At 47.8% G+C, this 14150-nt stretch overlaps 1 protein-coding gene and 1 non-coding gene across 2 annotated transcripts in view; one reads left to right on the forward strand and one right to left on the reverse strand.

Moving 5' to 3' along the window:
- Positions 1-2323: 2323 nt before the first annotated feature.
- On the reverse strand, positions 2324-2461 carry LOC133342153 (U11 spliceosomal RNA). Its single transcript, XR_009755096.1, has one exon. It is a non-coding gene; the product is annotated as a U11 spliceosomal RNA (small nuclear RNA).
- Positions 2462-5509: 3048 nt separating this feature from the next.
- The window catches only part of LOC133342080 (histone-lysine N-methyltransferase 2A-like), a 72131-nt gene continuing 63490 nt past the window's right edge, over positions 5510-14150 (forward strand). Inside the window, exons 1-2 of the mRNA XM_061551005.1 lie at positions 5510-5869; positions 13775-13868. Coding sequence (XP_061406989.1) covers positions 5600-5869; positions 13775-13868 — 364 coding nt within the window. The 5' untranslated portion in view covers positions 5510-5599. The remainder of the gene's footprint in view (positions 5870-13774; positions 13869-14150) is intronic.

Consider the following 14150-nt stretch of genomic DNA (forward strand, 5'->3'; position numbering starts at 1 on the left):
TCATACGCTGACTCACTCATCATACACTCACTCAGACATCATACACTCACTCACATCATACACTCACTCACATCATACACTCACTCACATCATACACTCACTCACTCATCATACACTCACTCACTCACACATCATACACTCACTCACTCACACAGCATACACTCACTCACTCATCATACACTCACTCACACATCATACACTCACTCACTCACACAGCATACACTCACTCATATATCATACACTCACTCATACACTCACTCACTCATCATACACTCACACATCATACACTCACTCACTCATCATACACTCACTCACATCATACGCTGACTCACTCATCATACACTCACTCAGACATCATACACTCACTCACATCATACACTCACTCACATCATACACTCACTCACATCATACACTCACTCACTCATCATACACTCACTCACTCACACATCATACACTCACTCACTCACACAGCATACACTCACTCACTCATCATACACTCACTCACACATCATACACTCACTCACTCACACAGCATACACTCACTCATATATCATACACTCACTCATACACTCACTCACTCATCATACACTCACACATCATACACTCACTCACTCATCATACACTCACTCACATCATACGCTGACTCACTCATCATACACTCACTCAGACATCATACACTCACTCACATCATACACTCACTCACATCATACACTCACTCACATCATACACTCACTCACTCATCATACACTCACTCACTCACACATCATACACTCACTCACTCACACAGCATACACTCACTCACTCATCATACACTCACTCACACATCATACACTCACTCACTCACACAGCATACACTCACTCATATATCATACACTCACTCATACACTCACTCACTCATCATACACTCACACATCATACACTCACTCACTCATCATACACTCACTCACATCATACGCTGACTCACTCATCATACACTCACTCAGACATCATACACTCACTCACATCATACACTCACTCACTCACATCATACACTCACTCACATCATACACTCACTCACTCATCATACACTCATTCACTCACACATCATACACTCACTCACTCACACAGCATACACTCACTCACTCATCATACACTCACTCACTCACACATCATACACTCACTCACTCACACAGCATACACTCACTCACACATCATACACTCACTCACATCATACACTGACTCACTCATCATACACTCACTCACACATCATGCACTCACTCACTCATCATACACTGACTCACTCACACATCATACACTCACTCACTCACACAGCATACACTCACTCACACATCATACACTCACACATTATACATTCACTCACGTCATACACTCACTCACACATCATACACTCACACATCATACACTCACTCACACATCATACACTCACACATCATACACGACGGCTGCTTGTGTTGTAAATAAAATTCAAGCAAGACAGCTGCTTGTGTTGTGGCCGAAACGTCGTGTGAGAATTTTATTTATATTTGATTATTATTTTATTATTTCCCTTCTAAGTTACTTTACCGAAATAACCAATAATATGAATCCCTGCAGTCACGAAAGCTTTAAATCGAAACGTGAGCTTGGCTTTCATGCGGTAGGAAACCCGAGAAACCCCACAAAGCATGCGAGATGGAGTAACACTCGAAAGCATTGTCTGCCAGGTTGTGCAAGAACAGTGTTTTTGTTAAACACGGGAGGCTTTCGCGACCAATAATAATCGCGCTTTAAACGGCATGCGTTTTTGGGCCATTGTCCAAATCGTGGGCAATATATTTTTCTACTCTCAGGTTTTTTCGGTAAAGTCACCTAGATGAAAAACAATAATAAAAGTATAAAAGTAATAATTATTTTATTTGTATGACATCAACTATTTTATGATTTATTTTTACATATAAATAATAGAAGCAATCCTTTTTTATTTCTATTATTTTATAATTTATTTTTACCTATGTGCCTTTACCGAAAAAACCCAAGAGTATGAATCATTGCAGTCACGAAAGCTTCAAATCTAGAATATATTTTTTTATCCCATTTTTCTAGCGACGAATATGTTGCGCTATTGTACTTGCTTGTATATTTATTCCTAATATAGGTTTTTGGGTCAGATCGCGTTAATTATAAATGTGTCGTAACCCTCCACCACCCGACACAGTAACAGAAAGCGGACGGGGGACGTCAACATGAAAGCACTTAGCACCAAAACATCTATAAAAAAACCTAAAACTAAGAAAGAGACCGTAGAAAACGATCATTTATTTCTATTTTTGTGTTTCTGAATAAGGGAGGCGTCAGGACGAACGGTCGCTAACTGCCTCGGGTCCTAAAAATTATACATTCGGAATCTCTTGATAGCGATTCCGCACGGAGCCAGGGGGGGAACCCCCGAGTCCGTGTGCCAACCAAAGCAAATGCCCTTTTTAATCCTAACGGTGGCGCAGCCGTATACTCATAGGTCCACTCTCTCCCTCTACGCTATGGGGCCCGTTGAGAATTTAAAAGAGAACATTTTTAAACATTTCTAGGTGGGGCCGTGTCAATAACATATGTAGGAATTTACTAGTGGGATGACAAAACTTTTAATTTGTGCGAAGGGAAAGGTATTTTGCATTAATGCAACACAGGAATAGAAGTAGCATCCGGCACGCGGTGCATTGTGGGTGGTGACGTTAATACGTTGGGATGACCGTTCTACCATTCAAGTCCTTTGACTACTTAACGATGACATTTGCTAAGGTGTTAATCGTAATAACTAAGGAATTAAAACGTTCCACAATTGATACCCAAATGGTGTTTAGAGGGGAAGAAAAAAAAACGGACACTAAATTTGTGTTTCAAAAGTCAAGCTTTACTTTGAAACACCTCTAATCAGATATAAATACTCAACACATTCGTTAGAAACACTGCGTTGAAGAGACAAAGTATTTAATCAGCGATTGTTTGGATTACTTGTGCAGTTTTTTTTCTACCGAATGCAATTCCTGCCTATCCTGTCTAGGGAATGTAATGTATTGGTGCGCGTAGCCTTTAGATTTCCCACTACTAACGCGAGATACGGCCCACCGCCATTGGCTAACATCGCCACCACGTGACTGCGATTAACCAATGGGCTCCAAGCCCATGTTGTTATCGGAGTGCGTGGCTTGAGAACGACGCCGCTGACAACGCGATCACGGATCAGTGCAAAAGCCTCGCACGGCGTCTCTCACTACGACCATGTTTACGCGGTTATCTTTTGCTACTCTACAACCACCGCCATTGGGTAGAACCGATTGAAGGCTCCACAGCTGTCGCGCTATAAAGCGGCGGACGGAGCGCGCTTTTGTGACGATGGCGGGAAGTTCGATCGCGAGCCTCGCGCCCAAAATCAATCGATAGGCGCCTCGCCATTGGCTCGCGGTAGAACCCCCTTCCCCCCACCCCCACCATCATCACAAATCAACCACGTGCCCGGCGCGCGACCAATGGGGAGCCGCGAGTGCTCGGCGGGGCGGGCTGCAGCTTTGCAAGGAATGGGGGGGGGGGTGAAGGGGGCGTGGTTTAGAGGGGGGGTGAGAGAGGGGGGGGGTGAGAGGGGGGGGTGTGAGGGGGCGTGGTTTAGAGGGGTGAGAGGGGGGGGCGTGGTTTAGAGGGGGGGGGTGTGAGGGGGCGTGGTTTAAAGGGGGGTTTGTGAGGGGGCGTGGTTTAGAGGGGTGAGAGGGGGGGTGTGTGAGGGGGCGTGGTTTAAGGGGGGGGGGGTGTGAGGGGGGTAATAGGGGGTGGGTTGAGAGGGGGGGGGGTGAAAGAGGGGCAGTGAGAGGGGGAGTGAGAGGGGGCGTTTAAGAGGGGGTGAAAGGGGGGTTCAGAGGGGGAGTGAGACGGGGGTTGAGAGGGGGGTTGAGAGGGGGCGTTAAAGGGGGTGAGACGGGGGGTGAGACGGAGAGTGAGAGGAGGGTTGAGAGGGGGGGTGAGACGGGGAGTGAGAGGGGGGGGGGGTCGTGAAGAACGCTGCTGCTACCGGGCAGTTGGAGGCAGCCGCCCTCCCAACAACAACAACAGCGGAGGGCAGAGGGAGCGACGCTCACAACAAACGAGCGGAGGCGCCCCGGGGTGGATAAAACGCGCAGTTGGCGCACCTGCCAGCCATTCTCAGTCAGTGAACCCCCCACGGCATCTCGTGGGTCTGTCCCGTGAGCCTCCGTCCTGCCAGCAGCGAGACCTTGGGACACTTTCACGTAACGGCCTCAAAAGTGCACCTAGCCTGGCACAGGCGCCGCGGGGTGACGTCACCGGCACTTTAAAGTGGCGAATGTTGTTGGGGGAGGGGGAAGGGCGCAGTGGGAGGGGGTGTAGTGGGGGGAGGGGTAGGGGGGGAGGGAGCGGATTTGGGGTGGGGGTGGAGTGGGGGAGGAAGGGGGGATCCCCCAAACTCCCTCCCCTCCCACCCACTACCCCGCCCCTTCCACCAACTCCCCCGCCCCTCCCCCCCAATCCCCCTGCCCCTCCCCCCACTCCCCCGCCCCTCCCCCCCAATCCCCTGCCCCTCCCCCCACTCCCCCGCCCCTCCCACCCACTACCCCGCCCCTTCCACCAACTCCCCCGCCCCTCCCCCCCATCCCCCCGCCCCTCCCCCCCAATCCCCCTGCCCCTCCCCCCAACCCCCCCGCCCCTCCGCCCAATCCCCCTGCCCCTCCCCCCCAATTCCCCCCGCCCCTCCCCCTCCCCCAACCCCCCCGCCCCTCCCCCCCACTCCCCCGCCCCTCCCCCGCCCCTCCAACCCACTCCCCCGCCCCTCCCCCCCAATTCCCCCTGCCCCTCCCCCCAACCACCCCGCCCCTCCCCCCATCCCCCCGCCCCTCCCCCCCACTCCCCTGCCCCTCCCCCCCACTCCTTCGCCCCTCCCCCCCATCCCCCCGCCCCTCCCCCCAACCCACCCGCCCCTCCCCCCCATCCCCCCGCCCCTCCCCCCAACCCCCCCGCCCCTCCCCCCAACCCCCCCGCCCCTCCCCCCCACTCCCCCGCCCCTCCCCCGCCCCTCCAACCCACTCCCCCGCCCCTCCCCCCCAATTCCCCCTGCCCCTCCCCCCAACCACCCCGCCCCTCCCCCCATCCCCCCGCCCCTCCCCCCCATCCCCCCGCCCCTCCCCCCCACTCCCCCGCCCCTCCCCCCATCCCCCCGCCCCTCCCTCCCACTCCCCTGCCCCTCCCCCCAACCCCCCGCCCCTCCCCCCATACCCCCGCCCCTCCCCCCGGCGGTGGCGGGAGTCGCCGCGATTCGCGCTTCAATCAATTCCGCAGCGAGCGTCTTGCGCGGCGCGCCTCTCCCATTGGCTGGCGGCGCGACCCCGTGACGCCGCTCGGCCAATGGGAGCCGCGCTTGTTGCGCGTGCGGGACTACGGGGATTGCATTCGCGGCCTTGCCGCTACTGCTGCTGCTGCGACCCGCGGGTCGTCGGTGCCTCCACACACACACACAGGGGGTGGTGGTGTTGCTGCTACTGCTACTGGCACCGCTGCGGGCCCTGTTGGACGAGGAGACGGAGGTGGAGGAGGTGGAGGAGGAGGCGGCGGCGCTGCTGAGATGATGGCTCACAGCGCCGTGCGCTCGCGGTTCCCCGCGAGGCCCTGGCGCAGGCACGGGCGGCCGCGCTCGCGGCACCGCGGCCCGGCGGGGGTGGGCGACGCCGTCGGGCAGCAACAACAACAGCAACAACAACAACAGCTGGTGGTGCAGCAGCAACAACAACAACAGCAGCAGCAGCCACCTCGTAGGCGGAACGAGGGCCCGGCCGAGGCGATGGAGCGAGCTCTGCGCGCCTTCAGCGCCTCGTTCGGCTCCAGCAGCGGCGAGGTACGAGCCACTGACCGCCACCAAAACAACAACGACAACAACGACAACAACAACGACAACAACGATAACAACGACAGCAACAACGCCACTTACACGTAGACACACCGCTTAGTGACAGACCGGAGCTGTCATCATCATCATCTTCATCACCATCATCACCATCTTCACATCATCACATCTTCATCATCACCATCTTCATCATCATCACCATCTTCACATCATCATCATCACCATCTTCACATCATCACATCTTTATCATCACCATCTTCATCTTCGGCCGTGGTCTGTCCACTCGTGCTGTATGAAGTCCACTTAGACACACCGCTTAGTGACAGGTTGGAGCTGTCATCATCATCTTCATCATCATCATCTTCATCATCATCTTCATCATCATCATCTTCATATCATCATCTTCATCATCATCTTCATCCGTGGCCTGTCCACTCGTGCTGTATGAAGTCCACTTACACGTAGACACACCGCTTAGTGACAGGTTGGAGCTGTCATCATCATCTTCATCATCTTCATCATCTTCATCATCATCTTCATCCGTGGCCTGTCCACTCGTGCTGTACGAAGCCTTGCCAACGCCGTGTCCTCGTTGTTTGAGAGGAGTTCTCCACGCTGGGCATTGCGGTGTTGGTAAAGGCAGCCGGGGGGTGTTGTTTGGGGCGATTTGACAGACGAAAGAGTGCAGAAGTCCAGGGCAGCGATGGATGTGGCTACTTAGTTTCGTGCAAGGTTTGTTACCCATCCGAGCCAATGTCCAGGCACGACTTTGATTAGCTTCCGCAAGTACAATAAAAAACAACAACAACAATCATCATCACTTCATTAGTGGATGAATGTCTAGCTTCATCCAGCAGTAGATAGACCATGTCCACCCTATCCGTCACTGCCCAGTGCTGTTGCCGTCTTTGTCTTTAATTCCTGATTCTTATTTCCATGTTGCTTTGACCGCCGTTCCGTCACCACAATCTCGGCCAGTGTATTGACATTTTAATATTCGTCAATTAACTACTGACACCTTTATCCCAACAAACTCGGCACGTTAATTCCCCACCGAGCCGATTGCTTCGCTCCATCTCCTCCTCGCTACTACTTCTACTACTACACAAGTCACTTTTCCATGAACTTACTTTAGTTTGTTATTGTTGTTGTTGTTTTAAAACAAACCGACAATGCGACGTCTCTGTATTAATGTGGCGTGTAAATGCGGACAGCTTCTCTCTCAAAGACGCTTTGTTTTTGTTACACTGAAGCCGAGGCGTGTGGGGGGGGGGGGGGTTCGTAACGTGGACAGTAATACATCTTGTAGAGTTTGTTTAGTTCAGTTCTGTAACATATAATGGGGGAAACCAGCTGCTCCTGGCTATGGCCTGTGTCAGTATCGTGTGCGTGTGAATTGGTCATCGTGGTTGCGAGAATGAATGAATAGTGGGGGAATTCATACAAAGTCTGCAGTTTTTGCGGACAGCGATTTGACGAGTTTACAAGCGATCTGGGCTCTGTGATGTCGCTTAGCGATTCTACTGTTAACGATTAAAGTAACGAGGAATCGATTCCAAAACGCGCGTTCTTATCTGGAATCGATTCGTGCTCAGGTTTTTGCACCCGGATCGCCGGGCCTCGATTTGTTTGTCATCACGCATTCACGCGGATCGTGACTTCTACGGTTGTGATCCGTGGATCGCTAGCGGTTGAATCGACGAATCGATGCAAGGCGTCCCAGCAATGGTGCAAATGACAATTGGCAAGTACATTAATAGAGCTTTTTTGTTTTGTTGGGGTTCGATCGCGTAAAATATAAACGTGTCGTTAAACCCGCCACCACCCGACACAACCAATTAGTGAGGGTTGCCCACGTAAACAACGTGCCAATTCGTTACTCGTACGGCAACACCGGTGTTGTTGGAGAGAAAATCCACAACATTTCGTTGAATCTTCTTGGTTCTTTCGGTAAAGTCACGTAGAAGGGAAATGATAAAATAATAAAAATAAAACATAATAAAATATTTTATTATGTACATGCCTAGTGATTGTTGTTAAATAATAAAATGATAAAAATAAAACATAAAATATTTTATTATGTATTTATTATTTTATTATTTCTTTTCTACGTTTTTATTAAGCTTTATTTTTATTATTTTATTATTTCCCTTTTGCGTGACTTTACCGAAAGAACCAAGAAGATGAATCCCTGCAGTCACGAAAGCTTTAAATCGAAATTTCGTTTAATATTTAGGATTTGCTCTCCAACGTACCGGTGTGCTGAACCAGTAACTAACTGGCATGTTTTGCTTACGTGACAAACCTTACTAATTGGCTGTGTCGGGTGGTGGCGGGTTTCACGACACATTTATATATTTACGCGATTACCCCAAAAAAAACCTCTTATATTATACGAATGATATTGGTCGCGAAAGCATACTACTACATGTTAAACTGACGATTGGCAGCCTTATCCACTGCTGGTCGTCTCGTGCGCGAGGTGCCGCGTGGATTGTTGCATCGCAGGATTGTGATATTTCGTTTCAGCAGCGGAATAGCCTTTTCATAAGATGTAAATAATGATGATGATCCACTGATGGATGGAGACCTTCCCACGCTGAGCCGGTAATTAGGGAGTTGTTTGAGCATACTTCACCACGCAGGTCAACGCTGGTTGGTGAAAGGTGGGCCCCGCGCCCCCTCCCAAGGAACCGGTTCAGATAACGCTGGCAACTGATGTTTTTGATCATAGCCGGGGATCGAACTTAGGTGGTCTTGTCTGGAGAACCGTGCATCTTCCTGGTGCCAATGCTCCTCTCCCACATGCCAAGTGATTGTTGTTAACTGCGGTTAGGATGTTACATATCTCTGACCGGTTTAATATCATTTTAAAGTAATTTTTTTGTTACCACGAACTTACTGACAAACCAAGGCAAACATGTCTTCATCGGCCACTGGTCTCATGCTTTATTGTTTAAGTTGTTGTATTTACGTATGGTATGTTGAACTTCTTTCGCACCGTACGTAGCCAACCGTGCTAATCGGAGGTTCCGGAGGAAGTACAACAACCTTAACAACGATACATTGTAACTGTGTTGTGCTTGTGGTGGCGATGGATGTTAAATGTTGTGTTTATTTCAGGTGAACAATGTATCCACGCGTGTGTGTGTGGACATCCCTTTGTCATTCCACTGCTGGATGAGGGGAATCCCCACGCCGTGTTTGTCACCGGGGTTATTTGACCATATTTCACCGCGCTGGCCATTGCGGGTAGAATTTGACGGGGAGCATGGACTGTAGATGCTTCGAAGTGGGGTACAACAATTATTGTTTTCCCGCATTCAACATAAACCTGCCATCAGGATGTTAACTCCCTCTCCTGGTAAGCAGGGCGTCGTGGGTTCGATCCCGACCCTGACGCCTGTATATTTGGAGTTTGTGTGGTTTTACCCCATGGTCGCGTGTATATTTTTCTCCGGGTCCTCCGGTTTTTCACTCCGCATTTAGAAACGCGCGTTTAGAGTATTTGGCCGCTATACATTTCCACATGATAAGCCACTTTGTTGAGCCGTCATTTGTGGCCAGGTCGCTTCTGAAAAAGTTCTATACAGCTCAGTGGGCCTTAGCTGGACATTTTTACAATATTTTTTAGTTTAACTTGTTTCCATTGTTTAGTTCAGCTCACAGTCCACGCTCACAGAGCCGTCATTTGAGAACTCGCATTTCACTTTTTATTTGTAGTTGAGTTCACGCTGCGGTTGCACTTTGTATACGTTCTGTTAAAGTTGTGTTCACAGTGAGCTTAAATTGCATTTGCGCGGCAATTCCGTTTCACCGTATGGGCGGTGGATGTTCTCATTGCTTTCTTTTCTTTTGCTGCCACCGTCGTTTCTCTCCCAAGGCCACCACCGGCCATCGTCCCTCCTGGCAACCTGTCAATATGATGTCTTCAACCTACATTAAGCATTTATTTATCTCTATTCAACGCGTTCTACTTTCTCTCAATTCCAGGCAGGCATCTCTGGCATGCTTCTTCAGCTTGTGTTATATTATGTTCCTTTTCCATTGTCAATGTCCATGTTTTTTATACAAAAAAAAAACACTTTCCTCTTTAAGCACATTTGGTCTGTTGCCTTTCATTATCAAGTTCTTTTTTAAATAAAGAGGCAGATGATAGCAGCTTGGAGTGCTTTTGGAAAAGTGGACCTTGACACAAACACCTCTCAAATGGGTTATCGCGCATAGTCTAGCTACGAGGTCGTTTGTGATTCAAAAAGATTTGCTGCAACGAATTAACTTGGAGCATTACTGTTTATGCAGGACCTGGTTCTTTGTTTACCCAATGTGTGTGGTATTATATAAACCTGGATAAGTAAAAGGACATTGTTCCACGATACATTGAGAGTTTATCGTATTTTTTATGTAAACTGGATGAGAGTTTGTAAGAGTGACAGAAAAACCCAGTGTGTATTGGAGTTCACAGTGTCTGTGCGCTTAAACGAACACGGGGCTCTATATACATTACCATTGGCAGCCATGAGCCAGCGGTGCACAATTCCACACTACTATGGCAGGTGTCAGAATGGCCATTAAACAGCAGTCACGAAACCTTGGTCGAAAGTTTAAAAGGTTCTTATAGCTTTGAAAGAAAAGGCTTATTTATAGAATGATTAAGTTGTTTAACACAAAACTGAATGGACCATCACCATTCCAGCATGGGTGAAAAAAGTCAGTTCATCTTAGCGCCTTCCGACACCGTGGTATTTGTACGCGCATTTCTCGTCAAGAAAGGTGGACATTATTATTTCCACGTGAATCACAGTGCCGATTGGTTACCATACCGTGCGCAAGTAAATCGCCGCTTCATGATGGTAGGAGCGATTGCCCGCGCCTTTCATTGAAACGCGAGTCCATTTTTGGACACCGTGGCCATTTGTGAGCAAAAAGCCTCGCGCAATTTGATGAAAAACTTGGAAGAGAAATTTCCGATTACGCGGTGACTCATCAACGGTTAAGAGTGTAATTTGTCAGCACGTGGTGGCGAGGTGACTCATGCCCTTGTGCCTCAAAAAATGCCATTCGCAATAGTGCAGAGAACCCTAAATTTCGATTTAAAGCTTTCGTGACTGCAGGGATTCATCTTCTTGGTTCTTTCTTCTCGACAGACCTGTTCTCCACCTGAGGACGGCTGCTTGCGTTGTGGCCGAAACGTCGTGAGCATTATTTTATTATGTTTTATTTTTATTATTTTATTATTTCCATTCTACGTGACTTTACCGAAAGAACCAAGAAGATGCAGAGAACTCCTTTGCGGAACCCCGCTTCTAACATGACCAAGTGGTGTTCGGCCTATGGAGAAAGTCGCCACTACCACCATAGCAATGTGGAATTATTGACATTACTCGGGGCTGCTCGTGCAGACGCTTGCTGCCGCCCCCCACGCTTGTTCGACGAGGTAATTCACGAGAAAGATTTGCCAGGCGCGTAACAGTAATTAAATCCGTCGTTCAAAATCAGTTCCTGCCACGCAAGGTACGCGTGTCGAACCAAACACGTGGGCATCGATGTAAACACAAAGGTTTTAGCGCATTCGAGTAATTTGCTCATGTTACATTTTTGGTATTCGGTGAACAAAATGTGCAAATCGGAAACGGGACACGGTATAAAGAAGGCCAAAAGCAAACTAATTTAATCTTTGTTTACTTCCCCCTCAATTGTATTGTCGCTGTACACCCCAGGGGGTTGGGATTTTATTTTTACAAATCTGCATGATCCATAATACAGTTTTTTTTGGGTTAGATCGCATCATTATATAAATGTGTCATTAAACCCGCCACCACCCGAGAGCCAATTAGTAAGGGTTGTCACGTAAACAGAACATGCCAATTCGTCACTAGTACAGCACACCGGCTGATATTGGATGATATTGGTCGAGAAAGACTACGTGTTAATCTAGATTTGAAGCTTTTGTGACTGCAAGGATTCATACTCTTAGATTTTTTTGGTAAAGTCACGTAGGTAAAAATAATTAAAAAAATAATAAAAATAATAGAAATAAAATAATAAATCACGACGTTTCGGAGGCAACACAAGTCTCCGTCATCAGGTGGGACCGTCACAGCTAAATTTACTGTATCACTGGATACAGTATCACTTGAAACGTCGTGATTTATTATTTTATTTCTATTATTATTTCTATTTTTTTTTACCTACGTGACTTTACCGAAAGAACTTAAGAGTACGTGTTAATCTGCATAATCTGCTAACCCTTGCATCCTGAGCACTGGATCACAACCACACCTGTCAAATTTTGGCTGAATTAGTGATGGCCTTGGGTTTAATGCCACTTGTCAAGTGGCGATATCGCAAAATTTTTCGTGCAGAAACCTCTTTCCGACTGTCTCTTACTGCAGTCCATCGCTTGTCCAACCTCAAACTAAAGTTTGTTTTTTGCGGTTTTTAACCTTGTTCAATTTTCGGTTTATGAACGGAGCGGTCTTAAAGGAATGCACGGCTCTACAAAACCACACGGCTGTTTCCTGCCACGTTCTTGAGCGAAAATTCCAAGTTGCTTACCTCCTTTTCCACTGTCAAATTCGTAGCATTCTCCACGTGCACCTATGTTCAACACCCTACAGAGTTCCATCATCTGGCTGTAGGTTTTCCCTTTGTTGTACTCTGCATGTTTACTTGCATTGCCTTTCTATGTTAGCTGCCCTCCTCCTCTTACTCACCTGGGTGGATTGCAGGTGTAGAGTGGTCGAGACTCTTGATTGTAAGGCTAGGCATGCAAAGATTAATTTAATGAATAAATACATATGCATAGAATCATGCATTTGAGAATTGGTTATTTATCACAAGTGATTTTTTTTATGTTGGCTTATCAGGACTATGTGTGATTACAATACAAGGAACAGAACAAATACAATAGACGGTGCAGGTGGGACAGAATAGACGAGACACGACCGTATTTGTATGTATGTTTAACTTCTTTCGCACCGTACATAACCACCCGTGCTAAACGGAGGTGAAATTGCCAACAGTAAAAATGAGTACATTGAGACACAATGAAGGTGAGATGGACAGGACAGATGAAACGCCACAAACAAGGCACCAATTACAGTACAATGAGAGTACAAATGAGACCTATGAACGAGATAGACAGGACAAATGAAATGCCACACAAGGTGGCATCGCATTACAATGACATGTTACAAATGAGATGAAAAAATAACTCTTGATACAAGTCCTGTTCCCGAAGGCAATTTACCGTACCACACCAACACAAAAGGTGCCGATCGTTCCACATCTAGGAAACGTTGCCATTGAGCTCTTTTTTTTAAACTTCTTTTTTGTGTTCAGTTTTGTTGTCCATCCACCGCACCTCCAATTAGCACGGTTGGCTACGTACGCTGCAAAAGAAGTTCAACATACACACAATCATGCCGTTTACAATATGAGACCTCCTTTACCAGTGGCAAAATATAGTAGTAGGTTTTTACCCTTTAAACTGGTACAAAACTGACACCTTTATACAAGGCATCATGTTTGCATGATGCCTTGTACTATATTTTGCCACTGGTAAAGGAGGTCTCATAGTGTAAATGCTTACCCCGAGCTCTCAATACTCTGATAGTGCACTGTTTTTGAGTTGTATGCCTTTTGGCGTCATCTGGTCGAACACCAATGGAGACTAGGCTCTAAGGAAAGCTGTCTCGGGTGTGGACCAATCAATTTCAAGGACAGTGCATATCATTACCATTATCAGAGTTGTTTCTTCTTGTTTGTATTTTGACTGCTTGTGTTGCGGTTATTGCAAACATGATGCCTTGTATAAAGGTGTCAGTTTTGTACCAGTTTAAAGGGTAAAAAGCTACTACTAAATCATAACGTTGTTGTTTTTTTTGGTTGCAGGAGGAGGACTTCCAAGGTTTTCCCAAAAACGACGCAAGCAAGCGCAGCGCTCGCCGCCGGCCCAGCCCCGCACCGTCGCCGGGCCGACCACGAGGCAAGTGCCACCGTCACGGTTCATCATCGCCGCGTCGGCAATGCTTAGAAGTATCTTCTTGGTTCTTTCGGTAAAGTCACGTAGAATGGAAATAATATAATAAAAATAAAACATAATAAAATAACATATTATATTATATTACCGAAAGAACCAAGAAGATGAAACCCTGCGGTCATGAAAGCTTTAAATCGAAATTTAATGCTTAGAAGCCTGGCTACGAACCCTGGTTTGTGTCGGCTCGTGATTAAACGGCACCTCCGATTAGCAAGGTTGGCCACGCAC

This window comes from Lethenteron reissneri, chromosome 13 (genome assembly GCF_015708825.2).
Source record: "Lethenteron reissneri isolate LAM-NWPU_2019-01 chromosome 13, ASM1570882v1, whole genome shotgun sequence".
NCBI classification, from domain to species: domain Eukaryota; kingdom Metazoa; phylum Chordata; class Hyperoartia; order Petromyzontiformes; family Petromyzontidae; genus Lethenteron; species Lethenteron reissneri.